Consider the following 17414-nt stretch of genomic DNA (forward strand, 5'->3'; position numbering starts at 1 on the left):
AGGAAATATTCTATACAGTAGTACAAGAGCTCAAGAGTTGTACAGAACCAGGAATAATATAATGCATTTAGTAGTAGTAGGACGCTGATCTCGAAGCTATTCAGGCTGCAAACGTGCTACTCAGTTTCTGACGGATTCTAGGCCCAGTGTGGCATAGTGGTTAAGAGTGCTGAAGTAGTATCCGGAAGATCCGGGTTTCGAATCTCCACTTGGGCCACGGAAGCTCTCACGGTGACCTTTGGCCAGCCGCACTTTCTCAGCCTGGCCTATCTGACAGGGTTGGTTGTGAGGATGAAATGGGGGGAAAGATAATGGTTTAAGCTGCTTTGGGATCCCATTGGGGGAAGAGGTGGGTTAGAAATGAAATGAAACAAACAGACAAAGGACTGAGGAGGTCTGAGTACGTATTCTGAAAGGGGAAGAGTGGGAATCTAGAGGACTGAATCCCTGGCCGCTCGGAGGCCCGTTTCCCATGTTCTTTTTCTTATTATTGCCGAGAGAAATTGAAGAGCCACCTTATGTATGAAACTGAATTCAAAGTGACGTGCAAGGTAAAAAAGAACAAAATATCTAAAATGTACGATCAGGAAAACAAGAGTTTTAAATTGGCAAAGCCAAGTTTCATTCTGAAGCATTGCAGGCAGGGTTGTCAGCTTTGGGTTGGAAAATACCTGGAGACTTTGGGGGTGGAGCCTGAGGAGGGGCGGGGCTTAGGGAGGGGAGGGACTTCAATGGGGTACAATGCCATAGAGTCCACCTTCCAAAGCGGCCAGATTCTCCAGGGGAACTGATCTCTGTCGCCTGGAGATCAATTGTAATAGCGGGAGATCTCCAGCCGCCACCTGGAGGTTAGCAACCCTGCCTGCAGCCTACCCTTGCTTAAAAGCTCCATCCAATAAGACGGCTTTTGCTGCTGTCTTTGGAGAGCACCACCACCACCCCCGCCGCCCAGGGAACCAGTTCCATCACCAGCTTGCCTCACTCATGCAAAGGGAACGGGAGCAGTTGGCAGAGAGTTCCCTTGGCACAGGTGCCTGCGCTGTTTGGGGGAGGCAGCCGACCAAATGTTGGTGCTGCAGCTCCGAGTCAAGCAAACAGCGGCTGCTCCTTGGAGAGAGGAAGCATGGCAGATCAGGCGCATGCACAAAGAGCGTTGCCAACCCCCAGGTGGCACCTGGAGATATCCTGCTATGACACTTGATCTCCAGGCAACCAAGATCAGTTCCCCTGGAGGAAATGACTGCTTTGGAGGGTGGACTCTGTGGCATTCCACCCCACTGAGGTCCCTCCCCTCCCCAGGCTCCACCCACCAAGTCCCCAGGTATTTCCCAACCTGAAGCTGGTAAGCCCACACGCAGAAGAGATCCACTCGTGCAAGGTACTACCTTGCCTAAACAAAGCCAGCGTGCTGGATGCTGGCACAAGTTGGGAAGCTGAATAAGAGTTTTCAGTTCTGTAACTGGCCAGGTCTAGTCTTGGGCCAGGCTGTCCGATTCCCCATGCATTCGAAATAAATCCACGGTTGAAGAACAAAGTTAAATTTATTATAAAGCGATGGTTAGATCAGGAACACAAGAATTGTGTTCCTCCTGGAAGTACAACTGAGCTCCAGGCTATGGGGATCAGTTCCCCTGGAGAAAACAGCCGCTTTGGAAGGGAGGTTCTCTGAAACGGTATAGGTTTTAGGTGAGGTCGCTCCCCAAACTGTCCCCATCCACAGACAATGTTCCCTCTAAGCTGTGGAGTCTTGTGAGCAACATAATAAAGGAACTTGAACCAGGTTAGGACCAATGAGTCCAATTCCCGCTGGGGGAAGGCAGATAAAACTAGCGCCCAATTCCTTGGGAACACAATGGTTCTACAACATAAACACAAGTTCAGTTCTCAGGCATGAGATACATAATAAAGCAAAGCAACGCCATAACTCCATCCCACCTCCAGCTGGTTGACCTTGAGCAGTTCCGCAGATGTAGCAAGCAAAAGACAGTAAACACCTACACAGGAGGTGCTGCATCCTTCCCCACCAAACTGGCACAGGAGCAAATCCGGAATGGTTGTGAATCCATCCTGCCACTGTGTTTCCAAGATTCTGTGCTTGCTCAGAAACTGTTGTGCTCCGGTTGTCCCGTCAGGGTCGCGGGTGTCTGATTTTTCTCATCCACTGTCACCAGTTGTATTCAGCGGATGAAACAGCCTGAGACAGCCATGAGATGCAGCGACGCTGCTGCTACGCCTGGCCTGCTGCCCTCACTAAGCCTCTGCACAAGGGATCGTTGTGCAATTGTCTTCTGATCACTGATGCCTCTTCTGTGACTCAGTCCAAGCTGTGCCTGGGGTGTAGGTACTCCCGGTGTCCCTGGTAGCCTTGGAGTGGCCAGGGCTCTTTGTCTACTGGGGACAACCGGAAATAATCAGTTCCATGGATGCTGCTATTTTGCAGCCCATCTGCAGATGACACTGAGTGCGAGTTGAGTCCCAGGATGTTTTGCAGATGCCATTGTATGATGAAGCCCCTCTGAGATGGCCCCTTTTTCTTGGGCTGGGGGGTGGGGTACCACATAGTTAATGTGGGGGGAGTGGAGAGACAGACCTGAGCTGAAGAGACCCAAGTTCAGGAAACTGCTTTGTGCCGATCTCCAAGCGTTGTTCAGGGAAATTCTTCAGCACTTGGGAAGAAGGCTGAGGGACACCAGTAAAAGAGAAGAGATTGACAACCAGAGCAGGGGCCTTAGCTGCCGACAGCCATTGAGATGAACCTGTACAGAGCAACAGGTTTGTATTCAGGAACTGATTGGCTTGGATTTTTCTATTCTCAACCCATCCGGTTTTGTGCTCGGTTTCCCTTGTGGGTGGCCTTGAGCTTCCCTTGTTTTCTCCACGATAACAGATGAATGTTAGCAGCACATGGCGCTGCTTCACATACTTCATGTTCCGAGACAAAGGCAGGCCCCTTCTCTCCCACCACAACCCCCAGAGCCTTCCCTGTGCTTGCAACAATCCATCCTGGTTTTGCAACCATCAGCGCTGGTGGGGGAGACGGCCAGGGTGAAACCCTGCTTGTGATTGTCCAGTGCATCAGGTGCACTACAGCTAGGGTTGCCAGCTTCCAGGCTGTGCCTGGAGATCCTCCTGGAAGTAGAACTGAGCTCCAGGCTATGGGGATCAGTTCCCCTGGAGAAAACAGCCGCTTTGGAAGGGAGGTTCTCTGAAACGGTGTAGGTTTTAGGTGAAGTCGCTCCCCAAACTGTCCCCATCCACAGACAATGTTCCCTCTAAGCTGTGGAGTCTTGTGAGCAAAAATTCTACTTTGTGAGCTACTGGCATTAAAGTTGTGAGCAAGCAATTTGGCTACTGCATAAATTACTTTGCTCTGGAGCCCTCCTTCCTGAGCTAAGACAAAAATGTGTGAGCTGGAGGCTAAAAAACTGAGCTAGCTCACAGTAACTCAGCTTAGAGGGAACACTGTCCACAGACATCGCCGCCAAATCTCCAGGAATTTCCCCAAGTCAGAGTTAGCAGCTCTGCTGCCACGAACCCAAAGGACTCCCAAGCTCAGCCGCTCTATGGCTGCGGTCACACGGAACATTAGCCACGCAAGAGAGACGGAAGACAGGCGGAGTTTCCGGGCGCGATATCACCGGCACATCTGGGAAGCGTGGCACTTCCGTGGCACAACCGAGGCTTCCCGCCGAAAATGCGCAGCAAAAAACTAGTACCTCGGAGGTACTAGTTTCCGGAAACCGCGGGGCAAGGGCAAGCATCTGATCGCGTTTCCGGTGGCATCCGGCGCCTGTCCCCTTGCGGAAAAGGTGGTTTTTTTCTCCAAGTCTCCGTGGATGCGCACACGCACCCAACGGAGCATGCGCATTTGTCGTGTACACAAAAACAGAAAACCAGTTTGCTGCACCGCGCGCTTCTTCGTTGCGCGTAGGCGTGTCCTGTGATCGGCACCTCTCCCTACCCACGGAACCTCCACGGTACCTCCACAGAACCTCCATAGGAGGTCTGATTGCTTAACCGCGCGTTAGTTTGCCCCGGGGCAAACAGCCACGCTTCCCGCCCGCAGTTTCCTGCCCGTGTGACTGGAGCCAACGACCGGTTGCACCACAACAAACAGGGATTCTGCATCTTACGTGTCTATTTAATTCATGTATTGTTTGTTTGTTTATTTGATTGATTAAATTATTAGGCCAACCTTCCCTGAAAGCTGGGCTTAGGGTGACTTACAACAGAAAGGAACATACCATAAATAGTTAAGACCCTACAGTAAAATACACAGTGCACATAGCAGCAAAATTCAGTTCATTCCAAGATGGTGAGAAAATTTCAGATTCCACAAGCCTTCTGGGTGGGGGGGGGGGGGGGCTTATGGAGAACGGAGGGTAGGAGGAGTGCCAGACTACATGCTGTACTGTCGCTGTCCCCAACCGAATGCCTGGCGGAACATCTCTGCCTTACATGTCCTGCAGAAAGGTCACAAATGCCGCAGGACACGGATGTTCTCCAGCAGAGAGTTCTACCGGGTAGGGGCCAGGACCAAAAAAGCCCTGGCCCTGGCTGAGAGCAGCCGGATCTATCTCGGGACAGGGACCACCAGGAGGTTCTTACTTCCCGAGCATAACACTCTTCTAGGGGCATACTAAGAGAGGCGGTCCCGAAGGTATGTGGATCCCTGGCCTTGCCTTTCTCCCCAACGGCAACCCAAGGTGGCTTCCATCATTCTCCTCTCCCTCACTTCCTCCTCACAACAACCCTGTGAGGTAGGTTAGGCTGAGAGACTGTGACTGGCCCAAGATCACCCAGCGAGTTTCCATGGCATGTGGGGATTCGAACCCAGCTCTTACAGATACCAGTCCAACACTCTTCACCACTACTACGCTGGTTCTCTGCCTGCCTTTTGGACGTATACGAAATATACAGCAGGATTGCAGTGCACATAATTGCAAAAAAAAAAAAAAAACCCCACCCAAACCACTGTGATAAATGGCTGCTAAACTGTATATAAAATATTGTACATTTAAGATTTAAATGCTATGTAGCATATTCTAATAATCACCAAGCGACCGCTTGTGCAAGAGCACAACAGAAGTAAACTCATAACTCTAATACATTCCATTGTACCAAGCCTGAAAATCGAATGGTGACGTCCACCTTAGAGTAATCTAATATAGTTCCAGCTTGTGGCACGCAGCAACTCCTTGGAACCCAGGTGCTCATTGTTTGTCCGCTCGCTTGCTGTGTGCTACACCTATTAAATGTGCAATGTTTTATATATAGTTTAGCAGCCATTTATCACTGGAGTTTTTTGTTGTTGTTTTGGACATCCACGGCACCATCATTGCAACCGCTGTTTTCAACTCCAAATATTTAGCGGTTTCAAAGCGGAGGGAGGATTTCGCAGAAGGTCATGCAAAATTCACTTTCCAGCACATACTTCAAGCATCTTCCTAACTTCAAGCACCTGGCATTGAGTGGGACCCCGATGTCCGCTGGGTCAGATGTTTCTGGGCCTCCTTGGGCCTTGGGCACATGTTGATGTTTCTGGGCCTCCTTGGGCCTTGGGCACATCCTCTGCAGCTGCACGGCACCCAGACTCACACTCATGTGGATTATTTTTCATTATAGGGTGACTGCAGCATACGTGGCCTTTAAATTGGCGATGGCATGAAGAGAGATGGCATGGACTGATGCCATGGGGAGTTGTAAAGCCTTGGGCTCCCAAGTCACAGATCCCTGCCCTGCCAATTGGAGAGTTTACTGGACTTCCTTTCAGCTCCACATACCGCAAACCAATTCTCTCTTTCTCATGGCAGTTCCAGGGACTGGAGCCCAGTTGTTGGCCCACCCTGAGATCTGAAACTCACAAGTCTCTCTCTTGCCCAAGAAGCACCGGGGACTTCTATGGGTCTCCCATCCTTATGGTAGGTTAGGCTGAAGTGCTCCAAGGGTCACCCAGTGAGTAGGGATGAGAACTTGGGTCTCCCTAATCCTAGACAAATGCCCCATGTATAGGGTTGCCAGATTTGGGTTGAGAAATACCTGGAGATTTGAGGATGGAGCCTGGGGAGGACAGGAACCTCAGTATGGTACAACGCCATAGAGTCTACCCTCCAGAGCATCCATTTTCTCTAATTTTCTCCAGGGGAACTGATTTCTGCAACCCGGAGACCAGTTCAGGTGAGTAGCCACAGGGGTCATTTCCTGCAGGAGCGCACAGGAGTGGAGCTCCGGCAGTAAAGAGCCCAGGGGGCGGGCACATGCAACCAGCACCACCCCCTGCTCCCAGCAGCCCCAGGCCACGAGAAGCAAGAAACTTTTCCTTCCTTCCTTCCTTCCTTCCTTCCTTCCTTCCTTCCTTCCTTCCTTCCTTCCTTCTCGCCCTCTTTCTTTCTCTCTTTCCACTTTCCCTCCTTGCCTCCTTCCTTTCTGCACAGATCTGCATGCCCCCCCCCCCATATCTAGCAATCCAAAACCGTCCAGTGGAGCCTGAGCAGTGGGTGTTGCCTTCTGACACACTTCCGGTGATGCCAGGGGGTGTGCAAATAAGTTATGCTAATGAGCTCCTGCACCTCTTTTTCTACAAAATGACCCCTGAGTCGCCATATTGGTCTGAAGCAGCAGAACAAAGTTTGAGTCCCCAAAAGCTTGGTATTATGGAATTGTAATCTGGTTTTAATACTGTTTTAAATGATTTATTGTCTTATTTTAAATGTTTCTACTGATTTTATGTAAGCCACCCTGAGCCGGCCCTGGTTGGGAGGGCGGGGTATGAATCTGAAAAATAAATAAACAAATACCTGGAATAAAACTTTGTTGGTCTTAAAGGTGTCACTGGACTCAAACTTTGTTCGGCTGGAGACCAGTTGTGATTCCGGGAGATCTCCAGCCACCACCTGGAGACTGGCAACCCCACCTGGTTACCTCATTGGATCTCTCTTCTCTTCCTTGTTCCTCCTCATCGGAAACCCAAGCGTCTTGCAACAGCAACAGATTGGCATGATTTTATTTAGAAATGGAGGCCTGCTCGAACTTTACCGCACTAGTGGCAGGAGTTATAATGCCGCTAGTGTAACATTTTGGCAGGTTCAGAATGTTTCTCGTGCACTTTCTCAAGATTCCTCTTTGGTAGGTCTATATGATTATCTTTCTGTGGCGATGGGAATGACTAAGACTGGCTTGAATATATAACAAAAGGGGAGGTTAGAACAGGGGGTGCTGGAAGTTCCAGATGTGATGTCCCCTGTCTCAGACTGAGTGGCAAGAGAGGCTAGATAGGCAGACTGACCTTTCTTCCTGTCTTTACTCTTCTGCCACTGTCCCCTTTGAAGTGCAGATTGTGTTCTCAGGGACCAGTCCTCTTCCTTCCGCTCTCTCACTCAGTTGGAGATGAGCGCTCTCCCTGCACGCACCAAGGGAGAGACACACAGTCCTCTCTTGGCACCACGAGGCTAGTACATTAGCACTCTATCCTGTCTCTACTCTTTCCTGTCCAAAGTGTACTTCTCAAATAAAGAGAGAAGCATTTCTCTTCTAAACTTGTAACATGGCATTTCTCTTCTAAACTTGTAACATGGCTCTGTGTCGCTTTGTAAGCTGAGTAACCTGGCAAAGTGATGCTCCTGCGTTTGTGGCTTTATTTAAGCACTCTGCTAACAAGTGGTAACTGGACTAACCACACCAGTTAACCCCAATAGGGGGCCCATGTGGCTCTCAGCTCAGTCCTGCAGTTATGTCTTTCAAAGTCACAGGGAAGTACATCGCCCACTGGAAAGCACCAGACTGGATTAATGACGGAGCACATGGGGGGCTGCTCAGCCCTTTGCACCATTGACACTCCCTAGTGAGGTCACCCTGCCCTACATGTTTGCTTGGTAGCGAGCCCCCCCCCCGCGCGCGCGCTCTGCTCACTCTCAGAGGCAATCTCCCTCTCTCTTTTGCTTTAATAACCCAGTCGGCTGGGATGCCGTGTGAGACCCACATCAAGGGCAACTTCCTCGTCGCAAGTGGGTTTGGGTGGCTCCCTGCCACCGGCAGCCCCCAGATACAGCAGATGCTGAGGTTAGAGAGAGGCTTGAACTGGCTGCTCAAATATCTACTTGGGGGAGGGGGGGGGAGAAGATTGAGTCTCCTTAGCTCCCTGGTTGTTTCCAGTTGCTCCCCGCTGTAGGCTAATAGGAAACCAAACCCTTTTCCCGGAGAGAGATGCACTTCCCATTTGCCAGTGGGTAGCCCTTGGTTACAGGCAGCAGCTGTCTCTTGGATGCCAGCCTGGCTCTCCCATTGGCCAGGAGGACCAGCCAGGTTCTCCAGCATGCTGATGGGCTGCCCGGTCGCCTTGGCAACAGCAGCATCCAGATCCTCCTGTGAAAGGCAAGGAGAGGTTTCGCAGTCCTGCGGCCCTCCTCGGAAGAGACCAAGCCCTGCTGGGAGTGGGGAGTGTTAGAAGCAAACAAAAGGCTGGGCAATCCCAAACGATGTGACCCTTGCAATGTTGTAGACAATGCCGGGGAGGCACCACTGGCCATGTGCACCCCTGATAACTGCCCTTCAGCGTGATCTGTGACATTACAGGGGCTTGTTGAGGGGCTGGCAGCGCAGCTACAGCTTGGGGGGGGGGGAGGGCTGGCAAATTGTCACCCCTCCTAAAAACATTATTTTGACCCCTTTCCTCTCTCGTTTTCGACAAACCTCAGTCGTAAGCATATGCAGCAACAATGTGAGAGGGCTCCAGAGCATGTGTAAAGTGCTTTTCTCCAACTACCATAGCATCTGGGATTATGGGGTGTGGCTCCCTTTGTTCTTGTACTGATAATTATGAGGGTTTTCTGCTGTTGTTTTGCCTGGTAAGCTGCCTGGAGCAGAATTCTGGAGAGGCAGTGTAAAGATGCCTGAAACAAATAAGGGCAGCAACTGCTAAGGTAGCTGAAGGAAGAGCTCTGGGCTGGGCACCTCCTTAGGGGGCTTGGGGTGCCCACAGACCAAATATGCCAAAGCAGATGGGAAACGGAAGAGACAACAGCGACGCCCAAGGGTTCTTTTGTCCCAAAGGATGAAGTTATTTCCAAAAATACTTCAAAAGTTACGTCTTGGCCCTAGCAATACTCCAGGGCCCCATCCAGAGATGGCTATAGGGTTGCCAGGCTCCCCCCTGGTCACTGGTGGGGGGTGTAGGGTTGCCAACTCCAGGTTGGGAAACTCCTGGAGATTTGGGGATGGAGCCTGTGGAGGACAGGGACCTCAGCGGGGTACAATGCCATAGAGTCCACCCTCCAAAGCATCCATTTTCTCCAGGAAGACTGGTCTCTGTAGTCTGGAGATGAGTTGTCTTTCCAAAGGATCCTCAGGTACCACGTGGAAACTGGCATGTCTAGATGGCTACCCTGCCTGTATTTTAGGGTTTCTCTACTCCTCTGAGCCTAAATGAATTTTCTCCCACAAATTCTTCTCTGCAAATTCCAGTTTCAGCTCTTTGGTAACATTTAACGTTCCTCGATACGTGTGTGTGGTGGTCAACATCGAACGTTATTTGCTCCCTGCACGTGCAGAGGTGTTACTTTATATTTGATTGCGGGCACATATTCAGTATTTGACAGGGGGCATTGAGTCTCATATTTGACAGTGCACAGCTTAAGTGATTTCGCACATGATGGCAGCCAAAAATCCAAATGATCTACCCAGGCCAGTCTTGTAAGGACTCATGGGGATTACGAACCTCCTCCAGGCAAACCGGGAAGGAAAACTCTTGTCAGTTCATAGACAGCTTAATTCTTTACTTCTCGAAAGTGGAGTTAACTTGGTGTTGCTGTAAGGCTGTTTTAGTTGCCAGGGCTTTTGATGGTCTTTGAGCTGCAGGCACTTTCTCAGGGAAGAGGAGGTTAATAGGGGTTTTATTGTATATTCTGTGTTTTTAATCTTGGAATTTCTAGCCACCTGGAGCCACAAGGGAAAGGTGGTATATAAATAAGAGACAATGAACTGTGATTTGGGATGCCACTGTTTGAACTTTTGCAGCCACTATAAGCACGTGGCTTTAAGACTCTACCTTCCAAAGCGGACATTTTCTCCAGGGGAACCGATCTCTGGCCTTCTGCAATCTTGAGGGACAAAATTGGCCTATTTTGCAAAGCTGCTGTTAAGATTACTGTGATAATGGAAACAGAGATCTAGGAGGGAGCCCAAGGGTCATCTAGTCCAACCCCCTGCACAGTGCAGGAAATTCACAGCTACCTCGGCCAGTGACAGCTACTCTATGCCCAAAGGAATACAAAAAAAAAATAAAATCTCCAGGATCCCTGGACCAATCTGGCCTGGAGGAAAATTGCTTACTGGCTCCAAAGTGTGGGGAGAATGTGAGAGAAGTATCTTCAACAGTGAAAATGCTAGATATTTCCTTGTGAACCACTACTGTGCCACAGAGATGGGCGAGTACATTTTCTTTGTGGACTAGTAACTTTCCTGGCTCTGTTTGCAAGCCTGAAAAGCAGCCCGCAAGATCAGGGTCAAACTTCACCTTCTGAATCCTTTTCTGCTCTTTGCTTTATTTTTTTGTTATGCTTTTATTTTGCTTTTTTTTTTGTTCCTTTTTCCGCTTTGACTGCTAAGACTGTTTGATACTATAGGAGTGATTTTGAACTTGCGGTGCTTTACTGTTTTATTAATAATTTTGCTGATTTTGGCAGACTTGCTGTTCTGTAAACATTTTGATGAAGTGCACTGGGCAAAAGGTACTTCAGATAACAATTTCAAGGGTTCAACCCCAAACTATAATAATTTGGCCATTAGCAGTGAATGTTCTGCACTGTTCTTTGCTGAGAACAATCTATCAGACCCACTCTGCCTAAGCAGAAGAGATTCCATAGCACTGTCTGGTCCTTTTTCTATGGACAGTTTACTCTTGCGATCCCTGTTTGATACTAACAGTATCCCACAGATATTCTAAAAGTGACATGTTGTCTGGACCGGTGCCCATTCTGTTAAAATCATGTTGTGGGTGTATATAAAGTGCCATCAAGTCACAGCTGACATATGGCGACCCCGTCAGGGATTTCAAGGCAAGAGGTGTTTCAGAGGTGGTTTGCCATTGCCTGCCTCTGCGTAGCAACCTTGGACTTCCTTGGCGGTCTCCCATCCAAATACTAACAGGGTCAAACTTGCTTAGCTTCTGAGATCTGACAAGATCAGGCTAGCCTGGGGCATTCAGGTCACAGAAAAATCACGTTGGGATAAGGCAAAGGTCCAATGGATGAAGACCACCAAATGCGTATCTACCGGAAGGGTCTTTCCACAGCCTCTGAAAGGAGTTAGTGCAACCAACACTGAAGAAAACTGCACTTGATAAAGAGATTGTGTCCAGTTATGGACCAGTTTCCAACTTGCTGGTTGGGTTTTTTTAGGGAAAAGAACTGAATGAAGCAGAGCAACTCCAGAATTTCCAGAATGATTCATCTGCCCTTGACTCTTTTCACTCTGCTTTCAGGCCCAATTATGTGGCAAAAACAGCGCTGGTAGCTTTGCTAAATGATGTTCATTTGCAGCTGGATAAAGGGAAAGTGTTCCTATTATTTATGCTTGATCTGTTGGCTGCCTTCAGTACTGTTGATCAGTCAGTGCTGTTTAGCATACGTTGAGTCTGGAGTGGGCTTGCTGGACTGGCACTTAAATGGCTAGTCTGTGTTTTGGTTTCAATCGCATTGTGCCTGGAAGGTCTTCATTGAGGACTCAGAATCTGCGGCATGAGATTTAACCTGCGTGGTTGTCCAAGGCCCTGTATTGTCATCTGGTCCAAAGGTTTGGTGTTAGGGATCCTCAATATGCTGATGTAAACCCGTTACTTTTCTCCTTTCAACACCCCCCCCCCAAAACCGCTATATCATAAGCTACTGTCTGGCTGCCACGATTACGTCACTGAAGGAGAACATGTAGAAGCTGAATCACTACAAGACAGAGTTGATGGTAGCTGGGAAAGCTGAGATCTTGGAGAGGATTGGGGTGCCCACCATGGATGGGGTGAGCTTCACTATGACGGACTCCACTAAAACCTGGGAGTCTTGTTGGCTCTTTTGGAGAAGTAAGCTCTTATGTTAGCTCCCCTCCCCCCCATTGCATTTAGTTCAGATCCTATCTCTGCTGTCAGATTCAAAGCCAATCTAGCCATTTTTATTCATACGACGAGAATCTCAAAGCTTCACGACTGTAATGCTCTATGAGGGACCTATCCATGAAAATTCAAAAGCTCCCATTGGTCCAGACTGCAGTTAGTTAAGTGAAATTAGCTGCTTCCTGGATATTACGCCAATCTTGGTACATTGTTGCCTGTCTGTTTTCAAGTTCATGGCGCTGGTCGCTGCCTATAGAGCTCGTCAAAGCCTGGCTCCCTTGTATTTGAAGGACCATTTCTCCCAGTGTGAACCCATGTGGCAAACTCTGGTCATCCCAACGGTCTCTTTGGGCCATCCCCTTGAGGAAGTCGGGGAGGTGCGCTGCTCCCATTGTCAGACTTTTCTGCGGCATCTCCTGTAGTGTGGAAGGACCTTTCCAAGTGTGATAGGAAGGGGTGGACACAGAGGGCCTTCAGAGAGTATTGTGAAAACAGGACTTTGGAGGTTGAATAGGAGCAGTATGTGCAGTTTGGCTGCTGTGTTTGACTTTTATTCCAGTTTTGTTGGGGGGGGGAGGGTTTTTTCCTAATGACTGAATTGTTACCTATTTGCTTTGAACTTCCTGTAAGCTGCTTTAGGTCCCATTACAGGAGGAAAAAAGGGTTAGAAGCATTGTGATTATGCCTTAAATAAATAAATAAGTTAAAGTACCGGATTCAAAATTTTGCAAGATGAAGAACACAGAACCAGAGCATAAGTCTTTACCTAATTGAAAGTATCTGGTTCTTTCCCACTGTGGTACCACTGACAGCCAAGCAAGATGGGGAATTTGCAGAGGTGTTGCTTTGAACGCACAGGCAACACTGAGAGAGATGTTGTGCTGGCAGACACGCTTCGGCGCAGAGACACAGAGGTGACTTTCAAGTGAACCCAAACCAAGGACAAATTCCATCTGCACTGCCTCCTAGAGTTTAGTGCAAGGTTTGGTGCTCTGGGGGCCTCTCCAAGAAGCTAAGCCCCAGGTGGGGGACAAAGCAACTATGGGACAGGTAAGTGATAGACCCTGCATTTGGATGGAGCAATTCACGCTGGCACAGGGGATAACCAACCAGTCTGGTTAACAGAGTATGTAATAATACAATGAACGCCTTCTCAAAGTGCAGTCACATGTGAGAGGTTAAACCCACTCAAGCTCTCGATCCACGTGCAATCGGTGATTTACACAACCAAACGGAAATCAAGAATCATCACCTTCTACAGCAAAGTGAAATACTGAAAGAGCTGCAGGCTGGGTAAGGCTGCCAGACCTATCTGCCTCCCTGGGCATCCTTTCCCCATCTCCCTATGGAGAAGGATAGGCATCCGGTTAATGTGGCAAAGAGGACATTGATGTGGTATATGATTACAACAGCAAGAATGATGTATGCTCAATGTTGGAAACAAGATAAAGTACCGGAAGTTGGAGATTGGATTAAAAAAATATTGTTTATGGTTGAAATGGACAAAATGATGAGGAAATTAAACAATCTGGAAGCAGAGGACTTTTTTGCAGATTAGAGGGATCTTAGAGACTATTTGGAGAAGAACTTGGATGTAAGGGACGGTTTATTTAGCTTTGACAATTATTGAAGTTAAGAATTACTAAAGATTAGATAAAACTGTGTGTATAACATAGAGAAAAAAAAGTTACCTATGGACATTTTGAGCTAAAGAAGAAGTAGAGTAAAGAACTAAGAACTGTACAGGAGGTTGGAGCACTGTGGGAAGCCGAACGGGGGGGAAAGGGAGGAAGGGAGGATAGTAGAATTTTTGTGAAATTATGAATTATATTGGACTATTGTAACATATCCTAGTAAATTGTTTTGGGGAAAAAAAGAGGATAGGCATCCCAGATACTTCACCTGAGAAGACCCTTTGCTCAAGACGGTAGCTCCACAAATGTATTAGGCAAAAGAACTCCGTGCTTAATTCTCTGACCCCAGGGAAATGCTAATCGCCACTTTGGGGTCAGGAAGCAATTTTTCTCCAGATCAGTTTGGCATGAGATCCTGGAGGTTTTTTGTCATCTTCCGGGCGTGGAACAGGGGTCACTAGGGGTGTGTGTGTGGGGGAGGTATTTGTGAATTTCCTGCCTTGTGCAGGGGGTTGGACTAGATGGCCCTGGAGGTCCCTTCCAACTCTATGATTCTATGGGCATCCATCATTCCTGGACACAGCTAAACCCTTGCCCCTACATACACACACATCTCCCAGTTTACAACTGTCATTGATAGGGTCATCAGAGGGAGTTAGGGTTGTCATGTTCCCCCTGGCCACCAGTGAAGGAATGGGGAGTAGGCGGGGATGTGGTGTAGAGTTGCCTGACCAAGGTTGGGAAACACCTGGAGATTTGGGGATGGAGTCTGGGAAGTACAAGGACCTCAGTGGGGTACCATGCCATAGAGTCCACCCTCCAAGTCATCCATTTTCTCCAGGGGAACTGATATCTGTAGTCTGGAGATGAGCTGTAATTCCAAGGGATCCCCAGCTCCCACTTGGAGTCTGGCATCATGCCTGGATCCAACTCCTATGAGAATCCTCTTGCCAAGCAGCATTTTGTATTCCCTTTTAACTATTTGTATTGGGTTTTTATGCCTTTGAGAGCCAATATGTGGCTGAAAGGCTGGATGAAAATTAAGCCAGGAGAATATGGAGTTCCATAGCAAGGAAGAACAGAGGAAATCCAGTCTGAATTACCAACAGAGTAAGCTGGGCCTGCAGGAAGCCATAAAGTTTAATTCAGAACTGGAAGTGTGGTGGGCAGGCTGCCTTACAGGACCCTCAGTGCGCTCTACTATATTTTTCTGGACTTCCTTCAGTGCTCCTTGTATACTGTTGTCATCTGACAGTGTCCGCACCCCCTTGCCTGATTTCTAGCTGCTGCTTCTCTGTTGCCTACTCTAACTGTGGTATGAGACAATTCTTTTCCCCTTTACAGGTGTGTGGCCAGCTCATTCTCTCTGTGTCCAGCTAGGTCCAGTAAGGCAAACACCATGCCCTAGCTTATTTAGCAAGGCAAGGCTACTGTGTAGTGTCCTTCCCGAATGCTAAAAGTGAAAAGAACCAGTTGTGGCACAAAGACTCCCTCTGCAGCCTAACCCAGGAACAGCACCCCATCATTTGAAAACAAAGAGGAATTTTGACATTTTAAGGAGCTGCTGTGCTAGAATCAGGGCTTTCAGTGCTTCTTCTTACTTGCTCCCTCCCTGTCATCAGTTTTCCACAGAATCATGGCAAAGAGTGGTAAAAAGACAGAAGAACATGGAGCAAGGAACAGGAGTGAGAGAAAGTAGGTTCTGGCTTTTCCATGGTGCAACTTCACTTTTATTCCTTCCATTCTCACTTCAAAACCCATCTTTTCCTGAAAGCTCTGGCCCAAGCCCTCCCCCTTCCTTCATCTACAATTGAAACTATATGTAAGTCAACTCTGATGGTTCGCACTCATCCCTAGATGATTTTGTTTTGCCTTTCCTCCAAGACAGCCTCAACCTGGGTAAGGCAGGAAAACAGAGTAAGCCTATTCCTTTGACACTTGGAAGCCTCCTCACAATTAAGAATGCAGATTTAACATCACCTGTAAGGATACAGAATACAGTTCTCAGCTCATTCTTGGTGTCTTTATATATTAAAATAAAATTCATATACACTGTTTTAATCTCTTGTGATCTACACATCAAAACATGATTCCTGTGTCACTGCATTGCAAACCGTCAGTTCAAAATCTGAAGTAGTTTGCCCCTTTCAAGCAATCATTAGCAGAAGTCATTACAAACTGTGCAGAGGCCTCTGCTCAGAAGCGTAGAAGGGCATTCTTTATCACAAACCAGAGACTTGCTTACAATGCTGTTAGGTATGGCTCCTTTAAAACTTTGGAGAGCTAAAATAGGTGTAGTCTCACCGACAGAACAGAAAAGGCATTGACAAAACCAGCCAAATTTCACCTCTATTGGTGGGAGAATTAAAATAGAGTTAAATACCCCACCCCAAGGGATTGCTGAACACTGCAGAGGTGACACCTGGTAACCAAAGCACCATACTCAAATCTTAACACTTAAAATACAATTAATGCCTTGTCAAAATGTAATTAGAGGTTGATGATTAAACCCACTCAAGCTGTTGATCCAGACACAATAGGTGACTGACAAAACCAAATCCAACCATTATCTGCTTGTTGTATGATAAACTGAATTTTCTTTAATCAGAACCAGTGTTTGGAGACTTGTTTTCTGCCACCTTTGGGGCTGCTAGCAACAGTCAAAATTGTTTTGAAATGCCTCTCGTTTGCCCTATGGGTGATCTATGGCCACAGTCTAAGCATGAAAGGAACACCCCTTCCAGGATGGACTTAACTGGATGCTGCACTCAAAGAGATGTTTTGGGCTCTGTGACAACTGCCACTGCCAGGCACTTTGGGCCAGGTAAAGATGCTCCTTGTTTTTTGTTTAGTCCCAACAGTGGCTTTGCGTGTTCCTCAGGAAGTCTGTCTTCTTCCACGACACGCACACATTTCTCCCGCCCCTTCTCCTGCCCCTCACTCATTTGCGGCCCAAGAAAAAGGCCAGAGCAGCAACGAAGGTTAGAACAAACGCCATGTTCTTCAGATCGTCCGGGTTCCACTGCTTCTCAATCTCCTTGCGTTTCTTCAGTTCCTTCTGCCTCTCACGGATTAACTGTTCCCGCTGCAGCTGCTCGCCGTAGTGCTCCCGATAGAATTTGTCAAAGTCAAAGATGGGCTTGTGGGGATTGTGGGGGGGATGGGAGCTGGCCGTGAAGGTCTGGGTCCTCCTCGGCGGCGGGCTAGAGGCAGGCTCCCTGCCAGAGGGCTTCCCGGCCATGCGGACGTCCCGGCGGCTGAGGATGCCACGGTCGTACTTCTTACGCAGGGCAACGCTGCCCAGCACCAGGTAGGCCTCGTTGACGCGGGTGAAGCGTTCGGCCGCCTCCTCGCTGCCGGCGTTGCGGTCCGGGTGGTAGAGGAAAGACTGCTTGTAGTAGGCCGTCTTAATCTGGGTTTGCGTGGCCGTCGGAGGCACCCCCAGCAGCTCATACAGGCCCGAGGGGGAGTCCTGCCGGCGCACACCCGCATCTGAGCCACCCCCGGAATGCCCGCGGGCAGCCACGCTCCGGAGGGCCCCGGGGAAGAGAGGAGCCCTCCGGGACGTTCGCGTCAAGGCCATAAACAGCCCCGGAGGGCCCTTCAATGACCCCCCGCTGCCCCTGCAGTCCTGACCCCCGCCATGTTGCCTCAGTTCCTTCGGCCGGCCGGCGACAGCTGTC

General features: G+C 48.8%; 1 protein-coding gene across 1 annotated transcript; it reads right to left on the reverse strand.

Moving 5' to 3' along the window:
• Nucleotides 1–15661: 15661 nt before the first annotated feature.
• On the reverse strand, nucleotides 15662–17391 carry DNAJC30 (DnaJ heat shock protein family (Hsp40) member C30). Its single transcript, XM_015413553.1, has one exon. The coding sequence runs from the start codon at nucleotides 17312–17314 to the stop codon at nucleotides 16673–16675; it is 642 nt and encodes a 213-aa protein (XP_015269039.1). The 5' UTR covers nucleotides 17315–17391; the 3' UTR covers nucleotides 15662–16672.
• Between the last annotated feature and the right edge of the window lie 23 nt (nucleotides 17392–17414).

Source organism: Gekko japonicus, unplaced genomic scaffold, assembly GCF_001447785.1.
Source record: "Gekko japonicus isolate JY-2015 unplaced genomic scaffold, Gekko_japonicus_V1.1 scaffold250, whole genome shotgun sequence".
NCBI lineage: Eukaryota > Metazoa > Chordata > Lepidosauria > Squamata > Gekkonidae > Gekko > Gekko japonicus.

Excerpts from the sequence above, each read along its gene's own strand:
- DNAJC30 (XM_015413553.1), bottom strand. The coding sequence starts at position 17,314 with ATGGCCTTGACGCGAACGTCCCGGAGGGCTCCTCTCTTCCCCGGGGCC.